This window comes from Anas acuta, chromosome 2 (genome assembly GCF_963932015.1).
Source record: "Anas acuta chromosome 2, bAnaAcu1.1, whole genome shotgun sequence".
Classification (NCBI taxonomy): Eukaryota; Metazoa; Chordata; class Aves; order Anseriformes; family Anatidae; genus Anas; species Anas acuta.
This window is the reverse complement of record NC_088980.1, coordinates 9,458,119-9,485,262: the sequence shown is the minus strand read 5'-3', so window position 1 is coordinate 9,485,262 and position 27,144 is coordinate 9,458,119. Positions and strand designations below refer to the sequence as shown.

At 37.5% G+C, this 27,144-nt stretch overlaps 1 protein-coding gene across 1 annotated transcript in view; it reads right to left on the bottom strand.

The window, feature by feature from the left end:
- UBE3C (ubiquitin protein ligase E3C) overlaps positions 1-26,636 on the bottom strand; it is a 77,275-nt gene extending 50,639 nt beyond the window's left edge. Inside the window, exons 1-10 of the mRNA XM_068673449.1 lie at positions 26,077-26,636; positions 16,185-16,238; positions 13,546-13,620; positions 12,741-12,887; positions 11,660-11,775; positions 10,220-10,377; positions 8,085-8,238; positions 7,248-7,468; positions 6,820-6,974; positions 5,012-5,199 (exon numbers count right to left, since the gene is read on the bottom strand). Coding sequence (XP_068529550.1) covers positions 5,012-5,199; positions 6,820-6,974; positions 7,248-7,468; positions 8,085-8,238; positions 10,220-10,377; positions 11,660-11,775; positions 12,741-12,887; positions 13,546-13,620; positions 16,185-16,238; positions 26,077-26,142 — 1,334 coding nt within the window. The 5' untranslated portion in view covers positions 26,143-26,636. The remainder of the gene's footprint in view (positions 1-5,011; positions 5,200-6,819; positions 6,975-7,247; positions 7,469-8,084; positions 8,239-10,219; positions 10,378-11,659; positions 11,776-12,740; positions 12,888-13,545; positions 13,621-16,184; positions 16,239-26,076) is intronic.
- Positions 26,637-27,144: the final 508 nt, after the last annotated feature.

Here is a 27,144-nt window from a genome sequence, read left to right as displayed (position 1 = left end):
TCAAATCTAAAGTTTCCATACTGTTACCAGAAAATAAACACGAAACTGTAAATTAAATATTTTAAAAAATCATTAAAAAATAATAACAATCACCTGAAATATTATCCACTGTCAAAGGAGTGACAGCAGGAACAAAGGAACAACCTCTTATCTTCCTGCCCCAAGCATAGAAATTGGCTTTCAAAATCAAAGGTAACAACTGAATGAAACTAAATGAATAAACAATGCAAGGATGGCTCTGAGAAGTCGTATCTTTGCAAAGGCTGGAGAAATTGCAGCTGTGCCAAAAAAAAAAAGTTACAATACTTTTGACTTCAAGTGAAAAAAAATAATCCACAACTTTTAGAGATCATCTGAACTTAATGTAAAGCTTGAGTGTCCATACAGTCTTGATCACTTTTTTCTTTAAAGGAACAAAAAGTACTATCAACAGAAGGGAAAATAATATTTATCTTTTTGTTTACATTTTTATACTCTTTAACTCAGGGGTTCATTTTCATTAATTTGTACTATCCTAAAAACAAAGCAAGCAGATAAAGTTTAAATCCTGAGTTTTTACTCCTCCCATCTTCTTGTTCTGCGTTTCCTTGAAAATCTTACTTGTCACTGGAGTTTGGAAGAAGAATAATTTTTCAACTAACAAAAAGGATAAATTCTTCTTATGGAAGTGGAAAAATGAACACTGTCAGCTCAGGCTACAAGACTGTTAAATTCACTGTAGAGATTTCTGTTAAGTATCTGTTTTAAACATACTAAATTAAATTATATGCTCCCAAAAGTATGAACAGCCATTTACTTAGAACCTTGTTTCTCTCCATAGGTATCTCATTGTTCACAAAGGCCACATGATTTATGTGTACTTGCCAGAAAGGTATTTTGGGCACCTCTGTTTTTTTAAAAAAGTGTCAAATTCCTCCTGTGCAATGGGACAGATTAAATGACCCATTAAGCTTAATTTAGCTGAGGCACCACTACAAGTTAATTAGTTAACGGCAAGATTTTCAGTGGAGGCCATAAATTGGGCCCAGTTTCCCACTGAGACCATTTAAGTTAATGAAGAGGATACAACAGATCGAGAGGAGCTTGGCGGGCTGATAAAGGTCACTGTGGCAGGGGCAGGGGCTTTTGACACCTCAGGGCTGCAAGGCGTCGCAGGTGAGGCATGGCATGCACAGCCACCCTTCGGTGAGCTGCACCTTCACCGCTCTGCAAGCTGCTTTATGCTTCTGCCTCTCTGCGTGTCAGACCAAGAACACTGAGGAAAGCTTAGAAAATGTAAAAGCTTCATATGCTATGATCATGGTTTAAGAAAAATGCAAGCCTAAGAAATTTCCCTAAAGAATTATTGCAATGGCCTTATAAACAGCCTTCTTCAGCACACACGTGAAGACAGGCTGCTCGTGTTACACTAGAACAGCAGTTTGCTAAATAATTGCCAACCACAGGTTAAACCACAGGTTAAGATTAGCTGTGTTACGTAAATTAAACCGTGCTAATGTACGGTCACTATTAAACAGCTAAACTAAGATTAACGATCACCGTGAGCCACCAAGCAGATGGCCGATAGCTACCAAGTGCCAAAGCGAGCACAGTTCATGTTGCTGGTTACTATTAAGCCCTAATGATAACCAAAAGTCTATGGAATTAAATTATCTTCCCCAAATATTTTGCAGAATCAGAATTTACTAGTTATTTCAAGTGCAGCTTTAATGAATAGAAGTCTTGGAAATCTCTTCAAAATGGTGATGAGAGCTATACTGTAAAATTCAAGATTTAAGAAAACATTTTATTCAGTAACATGTATCAGCTTTAAACTTTATAGAGATGAAAGCCCTGCCCCTCTGAAGAGGAATACAATTACACCTCCCATCTGGATTCCTGAACAGCAGCTTCTGCTCGGTTTCTCTAGCTTTGTGGCCTTTTTTTTTTTTTTTTTTTTTTTTAAATTGAGCTTGCTTGCTTCTTTCCAGAACACATTCAGAATTTACTGATAATCTCCTAACAAGGACTCCAAGCAATGTTTTTTTCATAATCCAACTTCGTTGATGCACAGCAACTTAAGAATGCTAAATTAAAAGTTTTTAGTAACACTATTTTAATACAGCACTAGCTTATGGAAAAAATAATAATAATTTCAGTCTGAAATAAATATTCTACTTATCATCAGTCCCACTGGAGCAGGTATAAAGGTACCAGGTTAAACACAAACAACTTGCTAACTCTCGTAAATTTGAGCACTCTCTTGCATCTACATATCATTCAGAAGGAAAACATGAGCAGTAAATACTATTTATTTTTGAGGTGGCTGTAGTATAAGTTTCAGTTCAGTTTGGGGACATTTTTTCACACACAAAAAAAAGGAGGACACCACAGACAAAAATTCATAGATGACACAAGACACCTGCATAGAGAATATACTGAAAAAGACAAAAAAGCAGTGTTTAAAGAAGTCTTAAAGTAGATGGCACAGAGCACAGCACAAAGCACCACCAAAAAAAAAAAAAAGAAAAACAAACAGAAAAGCTTCATTTACCATTTCTGCAAGATGAACCAAAAAGAACATTCAGAGTTACTGAAAGACCCAAGATCAAGGAACTATTTTGCCTTACCTAAAGCAACATAATTAATAGAAGCTGTTATCATTTAAGTAAATATCAAAAGAGCAGAGAAATCCTCTGATAAACTCAAATACACAGAGTAATTTTAGAGTGGGGAGAAAAAAAGGACTGACAGTCTGACTTGAACACACACACGGTCTCCAGAGTAAGGAACTTCAGAGACTTGCTTTTTCAATTCAAACTATACTGTACTCTTGGGTGTCTTGTTCTGGTCTTTCTTGGTGTCTGTTCTAAAACCCAAGAAACCACCTGAACTAATGCAGTGACACCAATGTTCCTGACAGCAATTAACATCAGCATCATCCCTAAAAATCACTCAGATATACTGAGGAGCCGCAAGAAGAAAAAGCATTCAGCCTTCATGAAGAAACTCTGAGTTTCTCATCTTTTTTGAAGCAGGTAAAAATTCTCAAAAACTACTAAAAAAAAAAAAAAGAAAAGATTTGCTTGTTGTTTCTTCCCTTCCAAAGTTTGTCAACTCTAGCACAATTCTCAGTTATTGAGAAGTTACTTTCAGTGATTACACTTTTTATTTAGTATTTCACTTCACAAATTTGTAGTCCTTAATAAAAAGCTGATAATTGAAAAATATGAAGATGTAAACTGCTAAGGAAACAAAGTCTCTGTAACAACCTTTTCTATCTTTTAAATCATTTGACCCAGTATGTTTAAAAACAGAATATTAGACTTGGAATTTTTGAGCTCTTAGAATACTCAGAATACAGTAACTTTAAATAAATTATTTTTGCTTAACTAAACTATTTCTGCATGGGGTTTATTAGCTAGATACACTACAGTATCATCAAATATCCTTTGAAAAACACTGAAAAAACATTTAGAATAGCAACTTGGAAAATTCATCCAAGTCTAAAAATGCACCAAACAGGATAAAAGATTGACGTCTACTGACATGGTTATGCCTGACAAAACCAATATTTATGATAGGCTTGGAAGTAAGAACTATTAAATAAACGTCTACTTTAATTTACCACATATTAGTATGAATTAATTTAACTTTGACTGTGAAAATAATCCCATTGGTATTACTGATAAAAATTTTGGTATTTCTTAGTTATTTTGAAATTGGTAAATTCAACTATTTTGGAGCTACTCAAAAGCTATAATGGAAAGTAGTTTACATTATTTTAAGATGTTAAATAGAGTCTTCATAATTTCTGAATTTATCCAGCATGTAACTAGCTCGTTATCACAAATAATTGCAAAGATCTAATACAGCTTTTCAGAGGAAACAGATGCCATACTCATATAAGTAAACTTCTGGGTGACTTCTTTACTCATTGAGGATCCTATCCACACAGTTCAGCAGCAAACCTCTAGTCAAAGCAGCAATGCATTTAAATGCAGTAATTACTATCCAAGGCAATGTACGTCTTGCAACAATAAAGCGGCCATACTAATTCAACTGCTGCTATGATCTTCAGGTCTCACATCCTGCTCTAACGCAATTAGTCTACAAAGAACTAATTACCCTAATCGAGCAATCACAGTTTCACTGACATCTTACTTCCTCTAACAGCTATAAACACCACTGGGTGAAGATAGCACCAAATTAGTTTTCTGTATCACTGTTTACAATGCAGTTTGAGTTGATTATGTTTACAACATTCCCTAAATACTTAGTTTACTACCAGCAACTACGTACTTACACAGAACTACTCGTACCACAATAGTTTTAATACTTATGGGTCTTTGATGATAAAAGGGTCAAAAATCTTCCACTGTTAGTAACAGCCTTTATAAAAGAACAAGCTGTTTACTTCCACTTTAGGTTCCAGAGCCCTTCCCAACAACAATTTTCAATAGGTAGGAATAGCAAGGGAAATGCTGGTTATATACTGGATGGTGTAGAGAATAAAGCATTTTTTTGTGCTCAGCTAGCTAGATTGGACTGTCTAATCTGCATTGCTCGAAGTTTTAAAAACAAGCTAGACAAACTTCTGCTAGAGTGACATTAACACTGCCTCTGAGCAAGAAGATGGAAAAACTACTGCTCGAGAATCTTTCCAATCCTATTTGCATGTGATTTTCTGATCACAATCACTATCCATTCAGTAATATTTTATCATCGTGTTGGGGACTAACTTATTGGCAACTCACCAAGCAAACCAGGGGTTTACACTTTCAAATTCAGTGATCAGTCCATAAGGAGTACAATGAACAGAAAGAAAAATAAATCAGAGAATGAATCCAAGAATGAATTCACTCTTTGGTTTATCTGGAATTCTTACTTAAATTCTGAAATTCTTCTTTATTTCAGCTGATCATTAAAGAACTCAGGGGAAAAAAAATAGTGTATCTAAATGAGTCAAGTTTATCAAGTAAAAACAATTTTACATCTGTACTACAGTTCAACATCACTTATTTATACTTGCCTGACTTTTGGCACCATCATTCGGTGTTGCACCATTAGCGTGTGGCAGATTGATGCCATCAAGGTAAAGACCTCTTCACTAGCTGAATCTCTCCAAACCATATTCAACAGGGTGTTTGTCTGCTGCTTTGTGTCCAATTTCTTTAGACATTCCTCAGTTATGTACTGAATTGATATTCTCCCATCACCCTACAAACATATCAGAGAAAAATGTGAAGTATTTTTAAAGATTAAGTACCCCCCTTTAAAATATGTATATACACTTCAGAATTTTACTAGAATATGAAGATTTATTGTATGATAACACAACACGAGCATATCTGTATATCCTAGTAGTGTTCTTGAAAGTATCATACCTACGAGCCAATTTAAATCCCTAGGAGGCAAGTGTTGGATTGGAGTATCAATCTTTTCACTCAAACCAGTGGAAAAGATTCCCTTTAATGTAAGCATGCTCTTCAACACTCAGATACAATAAAGCATACTTTACTGGCATAAAATATTCAAATAGTCATCTCTTCCCCACTGATATCAGCCAGCATTGGACATGAAATACAGAAAAGGATGGCTACAGTAAGTTCCTTTACAAACAGTATTTTCACAAAAACCATGGGTTAACAAACTTCTGGCTGACTAATACACACACTAAGCCAGTAAAAAGAAGTATGCAAAGAGAAATCCTGTCTCTTTTTTTTTTTTTCTTCTTTGTGTGTTTGTTTTGTTTTTTAACTTCCTTTCTCTATCCAGTCCAATGCAGCAAACCATACTCTGGCTCAATGAAGTATAAAAGTTATCCAAGTTCTTTTGTTGTTTCTGTTTTTTGTTTGGTTCTCTCTTTGTTTCAAGTAAGTAATTTTTTGCCATATTCATGAAAATATGGCAAAAAATTAAAGACCCACAAAAAAAAACACAGAAAAGAGAAAAAATTCACTACAACAAATAGTATTACATATTGAAGTCTCCTCAGAGCAAACAACGTCATCCACACAGCTGTTTGTTTTTCCTTATTTTGTTTTGATGAACCCTAAACATGGTGTATTTCACACACTCCACAAGAAAAGACTTCACACTGCATTATTCCTCTGAATGGCAGTATATATTGGGAAATTATATAAAGGCCATCAATTGGTGAATTTAGATCTCTCCAACTCCGGTTGTTCAAAGCCTTGATCTGACCATTAGGAAATTAGAGTTAGCATGGATTTGTTTTACTAATGAACATTTTACAATATTTTTAAACTACAGTGAAGAGTCATATTTATGCTACTCTCTATCATTATTATAGAAAAGTAGGTATTCGGGCTTTGAAACAAATGCATATATTTCAAAGCAGAGCTAATTCTACAGGGTAAATACCATGGCTGAACATAATTTTCTCATTTCCATAAGAAAAAAATGAGAATGCAAAAGTTCAAAGGTCAGATTGGCACGTTTCATGATATCTTAGTGTCACCACTAGGATAAAGAATGAGGAGAGGAATACAGTCTCCACAAAACACAAAATTAAGACAGGTTATCTGAAACTTTAAAAAAAAAAAAAAACAACAACAAGCTCTATCCTTCAGAAGCCACACTGCCTGTACTAGATTTCTTATTATTTTCTTATTATATTAAAAAAAAATGCAAAAATCCTTATTAATTATTATTAATTTTGTTTGATTACTGTGAGCAACCATCTAATTTTAAGAAATAAACATGCTTCCTGCTACAGGTAACTAGAAGAATACTGGACTTACAGTGATCATGTTTTTGCCTGTAGTTACTACTACTATAAAACAATCTCATTCAAGGAAATTCGGTACTGCTTACTGGTGTAGTTGTCATTTTACTGATCTCTTCATCCTCATCTTCAGAATCACTGGTTGCATCCTGGCAATTTGTACCAGCACTAGACACAGGCAGTTGAGAGAGAAAAGTCTGGAGTACCCTCAAATATACAAGTAGTCCTTCCTCTGAAAGGGATCCTATACCAAATATATTGAAATAAAATATAGTTAGCCAGACCATGCTATATTATAATTTACTCGAATACCTGACCAAAACCACATTATGCTAAAGCCTAACAATTAATGGCATATTTTGCTGAAAAAGGTAAAAATGGCTAATAAATAAAGCAGATGTCTCAAACGCTTGTATCCAAACACTGTCTTTTTTTTGCTAAGCAACAAACTATGTTATGGAAATACATAACACACTAACTCAAATATGAAAAAACAACGAACATTTAGCTTTCTCACCCAAATAAGTTTCTCCGACTGTTAATACAAAGTAAAAAAGCCACGGGGCTCGATCACTTTTTCTCAAGCATCCATTTTCTGCTAATAATAGTGCATTCAGAAACAGTTCGTAAGGGAAAACGGTCTGCACATCAGCAAGCGCTGGAATGATGAAGTGGAATATCTGATCTGTAAAAGGTGCTGCCACAAACTCCTCTGTGAAGGCTGCAAAAATCTGTTGCCTAAAATGAAGAAAAGATGTCTTCATAGAAAGCATAGGCAGTATGTCTTACAAGTACATTGCAGTATGTCTTACAAGTACGTCCATGGAATGACTGATCAATTTTGCAAGTTTGAACACATTCATCAAGAAGACTGCAAAGAGACATTCCATAAATTCTGTACAGTAAACTGAATTTCTCAGGTTTCTCAAAAAGGCACTTCGATTACATCCTTTCCTGATGATCTTATATGTAATTTTAGCCTTTAAACTTTCGATGAACTCATGGAAAACTACTCTAGAATTAAATTTGTCACTTACCTTGAAATAAAAAATTAACAAAAAATTCCTGTTTTTTTTCCCTAAAAATATAAAATAAAAAATACTCTAACAAAAAACATCACACGCAATACAGACAGTTTCGTTTTAGTTCTGTCTTTCCATATACCTGACTCATTTTTTTCACTTGTCTTTGGCTGTATCTTTATTCTCAAATACATTTTGCACATTTGCCTTCCTACATAAATCATTACTAGTGCAAATAAATCAAATCACGTTGCAAGAAAAGCTAGACACTTATAAACTGTGAAACTTTGACAGTAAGAAGTATGCGAATAGCTGGTATTATTCTTACTTACCTTGCACCTTCTGGACAGGAGCTATATGTAAAGTGCAATGGTTTCAGAACATTCTCCAGAAGTATTTTTGCAATAGGGACTCGAGAAACATCCGAATACTCAATACTCGATGGAAGCTTATTGTTAATTAACAAATAAAGCGACCTGTAGTAGCCTGCAAAAAAAAAAAAAAAAAAAAAGTAATGTTTTTAAAATATGGTATTACTTCTTTTCTTTATGAAACAACATATACTTAGCATTTATAACTTTAAGGAATTCATTGCTATTAAGAGTGTTATAAGACATTTTTCAAGAGTCCAAAAGTCACATTCACATAACTAAAAGGAGGTATCAGCAGTATCTTTGAAAACATCTCTGAATAAAATCATAGATAACCACATTCAGAGTCAGTTTGACTTTCAAAAACCAACCAATTCTGCTGATAAAGTTTAAAGTGATTGATTTATTTTTTATTTTAAAACAATGACCAAAGCATGGCATCTTACTGCTAAGAATCTTGTTGCCAGAATATCTCAATTCTGCAAACATCTTGCTTTAGGAGACTGAAGGAAACAATTACCATTCCAAAACAGGAGTCTCTCAGACAGTAATAAAATGTATTACCACCCAAGCTATAAAGATTTATACAGAGGGTAATCTGTCTTGCTGTCAGAAATCTGTTTTTGTCTCACTACAGTACAAATGGAATCACGTGACTTCATTCTTCTTAATCCAACTTCCTCTTGTTCAATGAACTCCTAAATTAAGACAAGTTCCACTACTACAGGAAACACCATACATAAGTAGTATTTCTCTTTCTAATTCAGAGACTGAGTTCCCTTTGTCTGGGACTGTCTACCTTGACATATAATGCAACAAATGGAAGTCCCGTAAGGAATGACTTAGCAATGCTGGTAAAGTGCACATGGAAGACAAATTATATGCAAAATCATATATTAATAAAAGCTATCTACCTGATTCTTTGCAACTTAACCATCCTAAATAACGACTTATGATAATGATAAAAAAGACTGTACATTGGCATTTGCACACAAATGATTCTTTCTTAGTCATAAACGATTAAAAAGCTGATTTTTTTTTTACTAAAATTTATCATTTAATATATTGGTAAACCCTCATATCAGTTGTAAGAATGGAATATTATACTAAAAGAACAAATATAAAAGTATTTGGAAAGATACTGTTAATACAGTAAACAATAAGATAAACACAAGTACTTCTGTAGTATTAATTATGCCTACACAAGTAAAATAAAAGTGCTACAGTCAAAGTCACTTTTTGTCCATAGTAACTTCAATGTGTAATAGTTGTACACACCCTTAGTAACAGGATAAGATAGCCTTGTCCTACTGAATATATTTTAAAGCCTACAAATACAGAATTATTACAGAAATTAATTAACATATTGGAAAGTGCACTTTTTATATTTAACACCAGTGAATATGCTTATTTTATACTGGTTTCATAATTTCTACCAGTCTTGCAAATGCAAACAACATCAGAAAAGCAAGTAACTATTTTCACACATCCCCAGAGTAATAAAGTTTTTTCAAGACAAAAAATAATTTAGGTGATAACGACACAATTCATTAACTTCGACTATGTTTGCACAGGTGTAACTGATTGCCACTCAGCAAACAGTTTTGCAGATGATGCCACAAAGGAAATAAAAGCTGGGTCATCACCTCTTCGCTAAAGTGTCTCTATCTAGTGTTAGCAGGATGAAAAATCAATGCCAATGTACTATAATAATTATCATTAGCAGTTACAGAGAACACTACTGTAAAAAGAAGACACAAGGTTTACATAACTAAAACTCAGAGCTGGTAGGAAGCGTCTGCATGTGTGAATCCCAAACATACACGCATGCAAGCAGCTACCAGAATAAAGTTTTGTTAGGTAATATTCATCCTCCAACTCAAACAATGGAATATTGAATTTATAAATAGAAAGTCCAAAGAAATCAACCAGTAACTTCTCAAGCAGCGATCACATTACAAGCAATATATCCACTTAATGTATGTGTTAGCATACGCAGCATTTAATTTATTGTTTAATTACATTTTGCCTTTACCACAACATATTCTGTTCAATTTCGGGTCATTTCTGAGAACTTCTAGTTCCTAACTACTCACCTTTTTGAATCATGTAGTGCAAAATTTGTTCAATTAGTGATGTCACATAGCTGACATCTTGTAAAGCAGGCAAATACGTATTCTCAGATGAAAATACCTCAAGCATTCTCATAGGAAGTGCAACATTCAGACTGTCATCATTGCAATTTTGCAACAGCCTATGAATGAAATGAAATTGAAATTATTTACCAGGAGATTTCTCTTATTTCACCAGAGACTTGCACATTGATTGACAAATAAACCTACAGAAACTTTTTAAATTCATCTTAAAGTAACTTATTTCTACTTGGTTTCCAAGTCTTTTCAATAATTGCATCTTTTCCTTGCATTGTTACAATAATAATTCCTGATTTTACAGTTTCTATGCATCTTGCACTCTCTTTAAATCCTATAAAATTCTTTATTTCAGTGACTTTAAAGTTTGGAAGTCTGCTGCACTGACTGGAAGCAAAGATGTTGGAACATGTCCAACAAAACATGTTGGAAAAACATGTGTTACTACCCATATTAAAAATGAAGTCAGGAAAGCCCCAGAGCAGTATGAGCTGGGAAACAACACAGGGGAACATCGTATGTTTAACTGAAGCAGCATGCCTTTGATTACAGACTTAAGTATTAAAAATACAACCATCCCCAACCTTTTAGCAAATTGCTTATGGAACAACTACCAGTAACCACAGAAATGATGACAATTCAGAGCCTGTTTAGAGTTACAATGATTTGTTACAGTGAGGTACATACAGGCATTCTTACCCTAACAATGCCCTTTCTTTCCCAGCCATCTACAAATACAGGATGTAACAGTAAAAATAATTCTGATACCACAGCCAAGACATTTCACTAAATGGAATAAAGATACTCTGACCAGAAGACCTTTTTGGCAGATATAACTGCCATCAAGCTACCTTTTTTTTTTTGTTAAGGTGTTATATATTTTCACTTTTTTCATTAACATATCATCAGAAGTTAGAACTTCTCATTAATGTTAAAAATATGAAATATTTTTAAAAATAAAGAAAGGGCACTCTAAATAATATTAGTCTTAAAATAGAACATCCAAAGCATATCCCTGAATAATAATTTAACTCTGATGGCAACTTCCAATCACTGTCAGTCCACAAGAAAACCTTCTGGTTCCAACAAAAACTTATAATGATACCAATACGCACAACACTTGAGAATACACTTAAGTCCATCAATAGGCAGAGCAGCCCTTAAACACATGCTGCACATGAACCTGAGAGTCGATGGACTTCAAGAACATTGTTTTTAAACAGGAAAAAGTATCACTTTAATGGTCTTCATATATGGTTTACATAAACCTCTCCTTAAGTAAATTTACTTGTAATACTTCACTTGCTGCAAAAAAGGAAGAAACAAGTGTCCAGTGTAATTCCTGAAAACTTTTTAGACAGTAGCATATAGAAAAAAAAAAGTTACCTGCAACACAGCCCCAACAGTCTTTTTATTTGGAATAAGCACGTAAGTCTGTCTGGACTATCCAATTGCTTAACAAACTGAGAACTCTGTTTAATTAAATTCTGACACATCCATATCTGGGAAAAGATACACACAAGTTTACTGTTACAACTAACTGTGTTTTTTATTCCAACATATACGTGTATTTCAGTCCTGTTGTATCAAGCATAGAATCATAGAATCATAGAATCATAGAATATCCTGAGTTGGAAGGAACCCTTAAGGATCATCAAGTCCAACTCTTGACACCGCACAGGTCTACCCAAAAGTTCAGACCATGTGACTAAGTGCACAGTCCAATCTCTTCTTAAATTCAGACAGGCTCGGTGCAGTGACCACTTCCCTGGGGAGCCTGTTCCAGTGTGCAACCACCCTCTCTGTGAAGAACACCCTCCTGATGTCAAGCCTAAATTTCCCCTGCCTCAGCTAGAGGAGAAAGAAACAGTAGTTGTATGTAGCATATACATATATACGTATATATATATATATATATATATATATACACACACACACATCTACATTCCTTATAATTACAAAACATATTAAATTGTTCATAAATGTATGCAATAATGCTTTTGGAGAACTTACAAAAGACACACGTTTTCAGTTACAGAAAAAAATAGCGATTTGTTAAATAACATAAAACACATAAGTTATTATTAAACTCCCAAGAGCAACACTGAAATACATTTACAACTAACTCTTGCAACAAGTTTCTCTGTTAAGAAAAACACCTTAGAAATTACCAGACAGGTAGGAGAAAAAAGTTGTTAAAAAATGTAACTAATTTATTGAATTGTGGATTACACAGGAGGATTCTTCATGACTCAGACTGTGTATGTGTGCATGTGTACACAAATACAAAATCTAATTTTAAGTTATTCTGTCTAAACAAAGAACAAAGGAGTACAGAACTTCTAAATGAATTTATTGAAGTGGTCAAAGCTGTTTCTGCATCCCTTCTAAACCTCCCAAGTGAAAGGATATTTTAAAAGTACATGAAAAAAATCTACTACCAGTCAAAATCTTTAACAGTACTCACCAGACGCTTAGAATCCTCATTCTGTCTATAGAAAAAGAGTAGCTGACGAACTAGAAGGGTCAAATCAGCTCCATTAGCAGTGGAAAATGTTCCTCCAGACTGGGCCAAGTTAGCACAGCGATCAAATTCACTTCTTTGGATAGAGTACTTTGAGATAAAATAACATTAATATATCAATAATGGTTATGAAGTTATATAGGGATGCAAAACTTGAAAAAACTGATTTCAGTTTCCCATTCTGAGAGGTAACAAAGTAATTAAGTGCATGCAGCACATATTCATTAACAGATCAAAGCATACACACAGAAGCACAGTCAAAGCCATGTTTGCCTTCTGTAATTCAAAGGTACACCTGGCAACAAATTTTTTGCTTTTCAAGTAAAGAATATTACATCAAATATTTTCAACTAGTTTACTCAATAAATATTAGCAAATTTAAACAGAATAATCAACCCAGCAAAAAGAATCTTTTGACTCAGGCTACCACCTTAGCCTCACACACACACGCATACACACAAAGCTTCACTGGCATGTGAAGGCTGCAAGTGTGTGTTTTCATACACACTGTAAACACAAAACAAAAATATGCAATCCCACTGAAGTCAGCTGTCATAGAAGTGCTCTGCATTCATCTACTAAGAAGATGAGGTTCATTGGAAGATATGAAGAGAAAAAACTTGTGTTCTGTTAGGTCACAAAATACTCAAAAACCAAAGATCTCTCAATGGATTTTTTTTTTGTCTAGAAAGCCTGTCTTCCAGCAAAACTGTTTTGCATCTTTCTCAATAAATAAATGAATACTTACTTGATGTTTTCTGTCTCTGTACCCCCTTACAAATGACTGGATTATTATTGCATTTTTCAGCCTCCGCCTTTCTTCCTGAAAAAAGGAAAAGAAAAAAAAAAAGAATAAATAAATCAAAAATCAACACTAGAACCAACTCTGTTTTCTACACTGTTATCAGATTTATTTGTATTCAAAACGAAATTTAATGAAAATTAAGCACTGAAGTTCAGCAGCCAACACACAAACTGGAGAGAAAGCTTTGTCTGGCTTTAAGTTTGCCACTAGGTCATACAAAATAATTTTTAATACTCAGTAAGTACATAATACTATTCAAAAAACACATTTAATTTTTATTAGACAAAGTCTTAATACTACAATGTTGAAGCAATGACCAAATTCAATACTACTACTCATCTTTCTGCACAGAGCAGCTGACCTTGAAGTCCCACTTACTCATTTCCATTCAAGTAATATACCTGTATTAAGAGCCTGGTACAGTTTGTAGGGTACAGATGTAGGGAAAAAAATAACAAGAAAAAAATAACAGAATAAATAACAGAAAAAAAGTTATTTGGAGAAAATATTGCTGTCAGAAGGAAAATTAAGCTTAATGCTTCAAGCCTAACTGCACTTTATGGTATGAATAAGAATTCCTGCTCGCTCCTTCAAACAAGTCATATGAAGTACGTAACTTTATGAAGTCTCATTAGCTAGAAAGAGTAGTTAAAATCATCCCTTTAAGATGACTCACTTTGAGGAACTGAAAGCCAGTTTGCTTCACGTACTGTTGAAAGAGCACACCACGTATCTCCTGACAACACCCCCAGCGTATCCGATCACAATAAAAATCTAAGGGAAGTGGCTACTGTAATTAGGTTTCTAACAATGTCCATATAGTTTCTTAGAAGATGAAAAGGGAAGCGAATAAAATACTTGCTCATCAAACTTAACACTACAAAGCAGTTGGTGAACTTTCCAAAACACTTTAATTAAACTTATAAACTCAAAACTCTTGACTCCTCATTTTATTGGGGAAAAAAAATCCAAATTTTATGGACAAAAACTTGAATAGAACTGACCAGAGAAACACCAAGATCCATTTCTGAATTACCATCCAATGCCTATTTTACTTTTCCTGGAAACCTCAGTTCCTCAGTCAACTAATCTGAACAAGCTTGAAAGAGCTTGAAAGAGTCCATTACCTCCAGAGCCTGAACCAAAGATTAAAATTTGATACGCCAGAGGATATTCTTCCTCTCTGAAGTTTCTAACAGAGACAGTACAAAGTATGGGGGAAAGCAAGAGAGAGTTTCAATTACAGACAAGCACTGTCTCTTCATAACCATAATGTAATGCTTGACTAAAAGGCAGATACCTTCTCTTTTTCTCTAGTCATAGGCTTTATCCTAGCACACAGAACTGTGATTTAGTGACCCAGTGTTTAAGGTCACTACTAAGGTTCTGCTACAGACGTTTTTTTTAAAGCCACAACTGCCTTTATTATCAGAAGATTCATCCTTTAAAAATAGTAATAGTAATAATAATCTCTTCTCTGCACAAACTCTTCATTCATTTTATGAGTGACTGGTACGTGCCAAAGATGACTGTATGTGTACGCATACGTGTGTAACACATACAGATACATGGCACTGCATTGCCTTTGCACCAGACAGAACTGAACAACTGAATGGGTTATTCTGATAGTTGGCAAAATGGTTTTGAAGCACAACAATCTTTTTGCACTTGTTAAGGTCTCAGTGATCATAAGTGTGATTTGTAACAGTATTTTTAAATAACTGGAAAAATCCTAGCAATTTCATACTTAAACTTGATCCATATTTGTACATCTAGGTTGGAGAGAAAAAAGCAGTAATTGTCTGCAGAAAAGGATGAGCCCCCACAGAACCTGTCTTTAATCTAGCAAGGGTCAAACACCTTGAAAGGGGTAAACATTCTGTTTTCCTGATTAGCATGAAAACTAGACAGTTATGTTTTTAAAATCATTTCTTAAGACCAGAAATGATTTCTCCTCATACCAGAAAAGGAAAGAAAGATAAAATGAATGTATTCACTTCCATGCAATAGCACTAAATTGTTTTTAGATTGCCACTTATCACTGAATCACAAAACAGCCCAGGTTGGAAGGGGCAAATTCACTAAGATGTTATGCTTCAAGATTCAAATTCACTAAGATGTTATGTTTTCTGTGATTCTGTGAGACACAAACTGGGGATGTGGCTTACGGAAGGTCATCCTGGAAACCACAGCCAAAACAGGTGTAGAAGGCGGTCTGCCAAGACCAATTCATACTAACAGATTATGGGCATGGCAAAGAAACACAGTTTACTAACCAAACACCTAGCTTTTCTCAACAAAGATTAGATAAATGAGCATCATAATAAAAGGAAAAATTCCCTTTGCACCCAGTGCATACTTAATTACCTTCTTTTGAGATGAAAATCGCTTCTGGGAAGAAGCGTAAAAGCAGCCAGTTTTGTCACTTCTAGTATATTGGAAGACTACATAGTACTCACAAACTGAAACAAAGCATTCCTGAACTAAGTACAACTGCAGTGGAATAAAGTACTTTGGGCTGCAAATGTTATCACATCAAAGAAAAATCCAGTGCGCATGCAAATGCTTACAGTCTACTTTACCTCTCGTTTTCGCCTTTCTTCCTGAGTGCGATGCAGGAGAGAAGCCTTTTCCTCCTAGAAAGCAAAAAGAAAGATACTATTACACCTTCATCCAAACACAATTTAAAATTGTTCATGATATTTAATCTACACATTTGGGGAACAAAAGTTGACTGTTAACCATTTTCTGCACACAGCCTCCCAGAAGCCTGGTGACAGAGGTTACATAAAAAGGAAAGGGACAGGCAGGCAATAGCCAAACAGACTGCTCCCTGTCCAGGTTTGTGTTCTCAGCATCCCAATAACCTAGGCAAACAAAATTAATTTACAAATGGGAAAGCTGAAGCATCCTAGGGTCCCAATCCCACCAGGTACTTCTAAATGTGTAGCATTTTCCCTGCTCAGAGTGTAAACTATTGGCCCAGGTATGCACAGCAAGTTGTGGCACGCTCGAGGTAATCCCACACTGTTCCAAAGCTCCACGCTTTGTCTAACCTGCAAAAAGCGTTAAACACGTATTTACTTCTCCTTTTCTCACAACTTGTCCAGAAAGTTTGTCAAAATAGACTCGTATAATAAATGTGGTGTGTTTTTTTTCTTTAACAATGTTGAACTCTAAATGAAGTTAAAGCTACAAGCTGAAACTTTCAGGAGAACGCTCTCTCCAACAAAGGAAAAGAAAACACAAGTGAAGTATTCACGAAGCCTCTGAAGGACACCACCAGTACAAGAGCAAACCTGTGCATTAGCTTTTAAGCCACAACTTTAGATTTGTGCACATAAGTTACAAAATAAAACATTGTTTCTATTTGCAATAATCTCTTATGGGGTGGATCTGTGCTGTTTCCTGTGAAATACACAAAATAATTCTTTTTCGATGCAGGGTTTTCAGCTCCCACTGTACACAGTAACATTTGAAAGTACCCTGGCACCTTCCTAAGTCCAGTCTAAGACCATATATTTTAGGAAACTACTTCTTTTTTTCCTTCTACTACAAAAATAATAACTCTCATTTTCTTATGGCATTCTTAGTCTAGAGAAGTTAAGAAATAATATACCCTCAAGCTGAAGATGTATTGCATCTAAATACATAAAAATAAAGCTAAATTTGGCAAACAAGCGTTTTAAAAATATTTAACCACTTCTAAAACAACTGCACTGCAATATTTCCTGTGCCTATAGGCAGATAGAAGAACTGAAGGCAAAGCTCTGCACTGCTTTTCTCAAGACACAAAGGAAGTAAGGAGGTCACGATTCTCCAAATTTCTTAGGATAGAAAATACTTTAGCACAGAGCACCAAGGAAAAGAAAGAACACAGATGCAACAAAACAATTTCAAACTAGATTTGTATTTCACATCATTTACTGGAGCAAGCACAAAGGAAAAAATCCCACAAGAAGGTTAACCATCTTTTCCTCTAAAAACAGTACTTTACAGCCAAAGAGACCACTAAATACAGCTATTGCCCTCTAAATACAAGTTTTTTTCCAGGCGTTAAACACAGTGAAAACAAATTGTACCAAAATCCATATATAAGACAACACGTTTCAAGCAACAGGAAAGGGGTTGGATCTGCCTGGAAACAAAAAAGATTCTTCCATCACTCAAAAAGAAGACTAAATAATGTTCTAAACTAAGAAATGCCCAAGAGACAACCTAAAATGTCAAGGCTTTTTTTTATATAGATTACTTCTTTTCCAACAGCTGATGCCCAATACATTGTACAAGTTAGTAAAACGGTGCTAGAAATGTTTAGTAATTATCTCAGTGACACTTCTTCATCAGTCCTGGAGCCCTTCATCCTGCAGGCAGAGGCAGTTGAGAGCATTTCTGATTAGAAGCAATGGTGCTAAGTTTCTCCTTCCAATTCAAAGCCCATTAACAACAACAAAAAGCAACAAAACACAAAGAAAATAAAAGACAATTTACAACATGAGTGGAGAAGGGAATGATACGAAAAAGAGACAAACACAATAAATGCAAGTGATTGATAGAAAAAAGGTAGATAAATGGCATGGGAGCTTACCAGAATCAAATAACTTAATGTATTTGGGTACAGAGAGATATAAGAGGGCAGCCACTCCTCACTTAGTGTATCACCAGCTGTGTACTGGGATCTTACTGAAGCGACCACTTCTTAAATTAATCCACTTCAAAAAAAAACACACTACAAATTCTAGTCGATGTCGCAAACTTGCTTTGAGTATTTGAAAGATAAACACCATCTCGTTAAATTAGGTATAAGAGAGGAACTCCCTTAAGACAACAAACAAAATATTCAGGTAAGTATCACCTAACGTAAAAGAAATGATTACAGGTCAAATAATTCTGTTCTTGTGAAGGTGGCATACGTACAGAACAGAAACAAAGGAATGCAATCGTAAGTATGGCCAAAGACTGCATTTCTTGCATTGAATTTGAATACATTTTAAACAATGATATCTCCTTGAGAGCTACTTGTGTATACAACACAATTTCAGTACCTCATTTCAGAAACTAAGAAAAAACAGTATAAATATGCAATCAAGAAAAAACCTGCTGGGGGAAAGAGATGACAGGAACTATGAAATTATTTTCTTCACCTACAAATGGGATTCTAACAAACTTCTTAAAGACAGCTTACTGCAGAGTCATCTCCGAAATCTTCCCTGTCTAGACTCTCAATAAACAGACTGGTGAAAAAAAAATGAACTCAGTAGCTCTGCATAACCCAGAAGATGCCCAGTCTCTGGCTGGTTGTCAACACCACAGATCTGCAGCCCCGCTACTGGAAGTGCTGCACATCTGACAGCTCCCACCTACACGGGGGACAACTGCTGCCAGCCGTGGGACAGCTTTACACCACCTCTTGTCCTAGCCCCTGCCGCAGCTACGGACAGCATGAGACCGTGTTACAGTAGCTTCCATAGATTACACCCAGCTCACTCCTACTCCCCCCCTCTTTGCCTCACCTCTGTGCTGATCGAGCTATCCACTTTCCAGCTAGAGGGGCTGATGATCTCCTTTTGTGTACAGAAGGCAGGTATCAATCCTACTCATTAAGGTAGGCAGCCAGGGAAAGAAGCATCAGCTTGTCTTCCTACCTCCAACCCTAGCTCAAAAGAAGGAGAAAGCCATTCACCCGTAACTCCCAACACCTCCTATTTTTTGGTCTTCCTTCCTCCAGAAGCTTGGCCTCCAAAGTGCAGAACACACCGTCTGCTTGTTTCATGTAATGTTTTCTGTATTCACAGACCCTTTTCTGCCTGCTCCTTCCTCCACTGGTCTTTCTGCAGTAAAGACAACCAACCTCAAGCCCAAGGATATAACCTGCACTTTGAGAAGTTTTCTTCACCAGGTATGTGAGGCATGACACAAGAAAGCAAAGAAACAGCAAAATACACCATGACATTATGGATAATGACTCAACAAGTAAGATAGAAGGGGAAAGAGGTGAAAAGAAGGAAGCAGATGGAGGACAGCAAACAAAGTCTGTAACAGTCATCAAAAAAATATAAAGGAATATTTAAAATGTTAAATTATACATCAGGATAAAGCTGGTATGTAGTGCAAAGTTCAAAGCTGTACCACTGCTGACGATGAGCTGAGGAGAAGAGCAGCATCCGACAGCCTAACGATGTAAATGTCAGTACTTCCATTCACATTAAATACATAAGAAAAATCACATTGGAAATTAGGACTGCTTTCTTGACCTAATTTTGTCGAAATATACTGTTTTCCTGCAAAAGTATGCTTACACAACTTCCAGTGTTAAAACACATAGAAAAAGACTGAATAACAGAAAATATATGAATTATGCTCCTTTTTGTCCTGCATTTTTACATATCGTATTGCAATTGTTTCTAAACTTTCAGCACTCTTTGCTCAAAAATCAGGTCAGAAAAAAGAAAAACAAAAAACCTCTTTTTCCCCAAAAAATATTCCTAGGATTTGTTGAGTCTTAAAAACTGAAATTGAACACTCCTGGACAGCCATGTTAATCAAGGCATCTTAACTCCATGCTAGTAAATTTGAAAATTTGTGAGGTGCAAACATGAAAGTAAGCAGTTGTTTTCAGGTACTGTTTAAACAGTGAGCCCATTATTTAAAAACAACAACAACACACTACGAAAGCAGAAAGAAAAATGTTAGCAATTGAAATACTGTTAATAAACAGTTGAGATTGCTTTGTAAAATGTAGGTGATTATTTAGCAAGTTAAAAAGGCTATTCTATCTAGCATTAAAATAGACCATACAAGGCAAGACTTCTAAGAAGTTTTAATGGGCAAAAAAAAAGCACTTCATCTTTTAATCTACAAAAGACAGGCACTTCTTTCCTTAAAATAAGGGTTGTGACATTTCAGTCAAATTTAGTTTGAACCACATAACCAAAGTAAATAAGGTGACCTAAGCAATTTAGAGAAGAAAATTCCTTTCAACACAAGTGCTTGGTAAATTGATAAGTCCAGCTAATAAAAGGAAGATTTTGTAGCATCTATTTATAGCAAATAAATGTGGACACTGGGCAGACATCCCTCTCTGAAGTGGTTCTCAGCAGCTTTTCTAATTCCCAGTACTATTTTAGACAAGATAAACTCCACAGCAATTGGCTTTTCTGAGCATTAAAAGAAGTTAGCATTTTAAAGACACGCGGTGTCTTTAACTGACCCTGGACAATTTGAATTCCATCAAACATACAGCTCTACTAGCCTGAGTAAAACACGACCAGGAGCTTGAAAAAATCTGCTATAAAACAGTTTGTGACTCTTTACATCTCTGAATATTTAAGTCGTGATTAAGGAAGATGGTACAGAAAGCCATCTTCCAGAAGGAGATGCTTGAAAATACTTAAAATATGCCCCACAGAAGTGGCATTTGTCCAAGGAAAGTCTGAGCTCACTGAAATCAATGAGAGAGTGCTTACAAGAAAACATCTCAGCATTTTGGCTCAAATTTTACCTTAGGACTCAGGGAGCATCTGGAACCACCTCCACCACGGCAGCCACAAAGCCACATGCAGTGGAACCCGGATTGAGTGGAGGCTCAAGAAAGCAAATAAAATGCAAACAGGTTGCTTTTTAAGTTTACACCCACTTTGTCTGTAGGATGGTTGTTAAGACGTGTATTTCATATGACATTGCAGTTTTGAGTCACTTTTAATCGTCTCAGAAAGAAGCAGAAAAAATAGACCTATAAATTCAAAACATATTTCTGCTTTTGAGATAACAAGATAACACTACAAAACTGAAAACAACTGTGTAATCACTGCTGTCAGCTAGCTACAGCTCTATCATGTGTAGCTTCCTTTCAAATGAGGATGCTTAGTATTACTGAGAGGAAAAAAGATCATCTAGTATGCACACATTATATAGTTTCCTATTGACACTTCAGCTGGAAGTGGGGGAAGGAACACTGAGGAATGTAATGCTTAATGTTATGCTACTAATTTAAGAAAGTGCATCAGTAACTACTGAAATCAAATACAAACACACTTTAATAATCAAAGAACTTCAATTTACAAAGACAACCATATTAAGGAAAATTAAGGGGACTTAATCTACAGAGTCATCATTACTGGCTCATTAGTAATTTTCCACGTGTTTCCACAAGATAAAACAAAAGAAACAAGGAGACACTCACTGGTACTGGTTTCACTTTCTCTTTAATCAGTGTTAACTCATCTGTGTTAAAAAGTCTTCCTCTCCAGGAATTTCTAAAGCCATCTCATTTTGCACTGTAATTAAAAATACTGTATTTTAAACTGTCCTGGGATTTATAAAAGCATATTTTTACAGATTTCAGATGGCACAGTAAATTTGACTTAATATTATTTTAGCCATTTTTCCTGTTAAAGGCTTACAAGAAGTCATTAATTCATTTAACAACCTAAATGAATGCTGCAGCACTACAGAGCCCCTCGTACACCCCAGCACAGCCATGGGGGTACCCCTACACATTATGTCCTCAAGGACTGGTGCCTCGTATTTTTCTTATAATTGGCAAAATTAGTAAAGGATCAACAGGTCTGACCTGACCAAATCAGGCTGAAGGGCTAATGATATTTCTGCACTATGCCACCAGGAGCCCACCGTCATGACAGAATGAGCGAGGCCCATGAGCAGCCACCAGAAGGGACGGTGACAATGATGCCAGGGCTGTGCCACACTCACCCCTCTCCTGCCTCAGCCTGAAGGCCGAATCGCATCAGCTCTCTGCTCCAGCAGAAAGCTCACCCTATAGCACCCTAAAAAAGCCTAGATTGGATTAGATCAGTGAGCTAACATCAGTCACTGTTTGCAATACAGGCAACGAACTACGAGCTGGGAACCACCACCCAGGTGCAGAAGCATCAGTTTTGGTCTGCTGTACAGTGAGGGAATTGGGCTAGCTCAGTCTGAACTGCACCCAAACCAGCTCCTCAATTCATCTATTTTCTTGCCCGCCACACCACAGGAATTCTGCAACCACAGCCTCTTGGCCAACAATACATGTTCTGTACAAAACATCCACCAATAATCAAGATGTTTGCATACAGAACCCCAATACGAGGCAAGTGTTTAGGAGGCCACCTTAAGTATTTTTAAAAGGTTTTACTAGTTATAATAAAAACTAAACCTGAAAATAACTTACCAAGAGCCTCAAAAAGCAGGGAATCATGTTTTGAAGGTGACAATAATCACTCTCCAAAGTTAAAAATAGTAGTTTCAACAACAGCTTACTACTTGGTAAATAAGTAAAACACAGAAATAGTACCTATACCCTCACACAAACACACAACTAATGCAAATAATCCACATGAATCAGCAGATTTGTGAAAGTACACAGGGAGCAGTCCAAATGCTGACATTACCATCTATCGTTTATACTTACTTAAAATCTCGTATTGAAATGCTACGGTATTTTGAACAGAATAGTCCATGGAACAGTTATTTTGATAAAATTAATTCTGAAATCCAGGACTTAGTAAGTTAGACAAAGACTTTTTTTTGTTTGTTTGTTTTGTTTTCAAAAAAAGTTCAGCTGGATTTAAGTGCTACACCATCCACAATCCAGACCACCACAATGAACATAAGATGCCCACAGTGTAAACACAACCTGAAGAAGCTGTCTGCTCTTACCATTCAAAAATACCTTAAAACTTAGTGGTGAGAAAGTACGTCAGATTCAGTACCTTCAGTTAGGAAAGCTACTGGTAACATGAAATGTTTGTTTTAATTACATCTCATCATCCATTTTTTAAAAGGCCTGCTTTTTTACACATCGGGTATAGTGAAGTGGGTTCTCTTTCAAGTCTGAGAACCTAAACAAATTCCTCTTTTCAAACTCATACATCTATCAACTCTAATCTGCCTTAAGTCTTTATAAATTTATGAACATGTCAGTTTGGATTGTAAGTTTTCTAACTGCCACAATTAATGCCATGACAAGTCCCGTTTTAGACAGGCCTGTATTTCTGTAGTTGTATCCACCCTGATAGGACTTACTAAATAAAGTTAACAGTCAGAAGGCCCAAGGAAATCTAGGCACATCTCCACTACAAACATAAGCAGCAATATCATTTGGGGTAGCAGTATGTGTGACCCATGACCGACGAGGTTCTTGTTTGTGGCTGTGGTCACACTGGCAAAACCACTCTTGCACTGGTCACATTTGCAGAAGGTTTCTGATGTGGTCGTAGCCACTTCAGGATGACCTCGCTAGCACGGTGAGCGCTGACTGGCTGCTCAAACTGGAGTCTCCGCTTTTATACCAAGAAGGTGTCACTTACGTAGCTGTACAGGTACAACAAAATTTGGGAAACTTCCCCACATCAGGCAGAAAACAATTCCTAGCATTAAGCAGCCTGCAAACAGATTCCAATGTTATTTCCGAGTTGTTTTATTCCACCAAAGGAATCAAAACATGCAGTACTCAGCATCCAGCTAACTAATGGAGCATCGCAGAAGAGTGGAGCATCAACCAAGTACTGTAGCTTTGTAAAAAGATACCACCTGGGGAGGTGAGAGGAGAAGGAGAAAGTTTAAAAAAGAAGTTTCTTAATCCATGCATACAAAAAGCTGAAAAGAAACATTTCACAATTCAGCCTCCAGTAAAACTGAAGCCTAATGAGTACGAAACGCAATCACAAGAAGCCCGTGACAGGAGATGGTGAGAAGTCTCGAAACCCACACAAACACCTACCACACCAAACTCTGTGGTACTGCGTTTACATAAACGTTGAGGTAAACTGTGTTTTTAAATCCCAAGTATCGCAGATTTTCTGAGAATTAGCAACTATTCCAAGGGCTTTTTACGATGTCCATAATCAGAATGGCCAGAACTGTGACTAACTTATTTGCATTGATACAGCACAAGCACTTCAGTGGAGCAATGGGAAATCCTGAAACCTGTGGGCCAGTCAGTACAAATCTGATCGTGAAATACTATCTTTGAATTGGCTAGAGTGAAGCCCTGTGCATCAGTCTCAACTTCCTTTATCTCACAATATTTGTGCTGCTAAATTTATACCTGCATAAGGTTAATAAATTGGTCCCGTATCATTAAAAATGTATAACCACAGAAAATTCTGCTGAATTTTCATTAAGATCTTAGTAAGTGTAACAGAAGATTTGAGTCTGTTGTTTATTTCTAGAGAAGGAAACGTGTTCTCTAAGTACCACTGTTAGCAAGTTGATGCCAAAAGTTACAATACCTAAAGCATATTGTCAAGGACCAGGAGGTGTTCTGCCAATTCCTCCTTCAACTGCACAATATTTATATTTTCGACCCACGTAATCCCACTGTATGCAGTCTTATGAACACAAGCATCTTAGTATAAGCATATGATTCAGATGAAAAGTTAGGTGGTTTAAATGCAGTCCTGTTACACCCTTTATTTAATAAAATACATAAAAGACGCCGAAAAGGAAAGTTTACTGTCATTTTAACATCAAACACTGAAGTATTTTGGTTACCTTCCAAACTTACTGACAAACCTTGAAAGTTTCAGAGAACTGAACTTGCTTACAGTGTACAATAACAAAAACCTGAGATGTACTTTTACTCCTGTTAAGATTCAAAGGTAAGAATGAAAATAGCAATTGGCTTTACATGCAATAATGTTCAATAACATAAGGAAGCAGTGTTTTAGCAGTGCATTGAAGTGTCCCTTATGAATCAGGCCACTTCTGAAAACACTCTGCCCCTTCTCTTGCTCCTCATGCTCTCCTGTGCTTGGCTAAGCGTCTGACTACCCCGTCCAATCAGCAAGACCTAAATAAACCATTTCACTCCAGCAAGACCTAAAAGAACCGCTTCCATCAGTAAACGCCAGTAGATTCAACTGCCTGCTAGAGCGGGCAATTAACCGCTGCTCACAAGCTGCCTGAATGTAAACTTGGAGGAGAAAAACTAGAGCTGTGTGTGACCTGCCAACCTGCCCTCGGTGGGTTTGAAGCCCCCCAACGATACGCGTTGCTGTAGGGCCGGGTGAGGCCATTCCCCACCAGCAACCTGGGGGTCAGGCCCAGGAAATTCCCCTTGTAGGGACGCTCCAGTGGTCTCTGGGTCCTTCCCCTGCTCACCCCAGGAGCCCTCTGGCGAGGGAAGCTGCTCGGAGGTGTCCCCCAGCCAAAGAAGCTGGCTTGGAAAGGGGGCGACCTCAGGAGACATTTCCTTGTCCCCCAGGTCCCAGCCTGCGTGGGGCCTGATTTCGGCAAGAATGGTGACAGATAAATAGAGGCGAGGAGATAGAAGATCAACGCATCGTGGGGAGAGGAGGCTTTCTCCTCCCTGGGAAGCCTTAGTCATAGCTGCTCCCATTTTTTGAAGGCCCAGCGGTAGGAAAAATAAATAAATAAATAAAATAAATAAATCCCGGTAACGCCGAAAGGGGGGCGAGAAAAACCGAGGCACAGACATAAACACGGAGACAGACAGGCGGCGTCTCTTACCTTCCTACTCGCTCCTCCGAGGGACACCTTGGGCCTTGTTTTGAAATCCCCTTCAAAGCTGAACATGTTTACAGCTTATCCCATCGAGAGCGCAGCCCGGCCCCCCCCCCGAGCTGACACCGCCAAGGGGGCACCGGGGGCGAGCCGAGGGGCTGCCGGCCCCGGGGAGGGACAAGTCCCCAAAAAGGGACAACCCCCGGGCTGGCACAAACCCCCCAGGCAGGGACAGGCCCCCCAAAAAGGGCCGAGCCCCCGGGGACGGCCGGGCACCCCACAGCCCGCCCGCCCGCCCGCCCCCCTCACGGCTCCCCGGCTCCCCCCCCCACCTCCCTCCCTCCCTTCCTTCCCTTCCCCGCCCCGCGGCCTTCGTTTCCCCGCTCGCCCCCCTTTCTGACCGGCGGCTACGGCTGAGTGGAGTGGGAGGGATGAGGAGGAGAAGGAGGAGGAGGAGGGAGCGGAGGAGGAGGAGGGGGCTGGCGGGGCTGCTTCACTTGCACTGGGGGAGCAGCCGGCTGTGGAGACAAGATGGCGGCCGCCCGCAGCCTCACAGGCGCGCTCCCGCCGCGGGGCCGCGCGCGCCGCCCCTCAGCCCCGCCGCGGCCGCGCCTCAGCCGCGCCTCAGCCGGCTGCCCGGGGCCTGCGCCGCGGTTAAAGGCTGCCCTGGGCATGGGATGGGGGCTAAAAGATCGATGTTTTGTTTGTAGTGTGAATGTATATTTGTTTCTGTGGGGTATGGTAGTCGTTAGCCCGTGAGGTGGGGTTGTGAACGATGTACCGGCGCTCAAACCCACCTGAGGAGCACCCCTGTGGGGTCACACTGCAAGGAATGGGAAGAGAAAACGGCTGAAAAGTGGCATCAGCAGAGCTGAAGGGTGAAACTGCACCTGAGGCTCTGTAATCTTACATTTCTTAGCCTGATCACTGTTTTTCAACACTCTGACTGCATCGTTTCAGCCACAGAGGTGACACGGCTGAAAGCGGTAACCAAAAGCATTTATTCACTCCGCGGCTATGAGGTGCTAAATAAATATATGTGCTCAAATAAAGATGTGTGCTCAAATCCAGCTT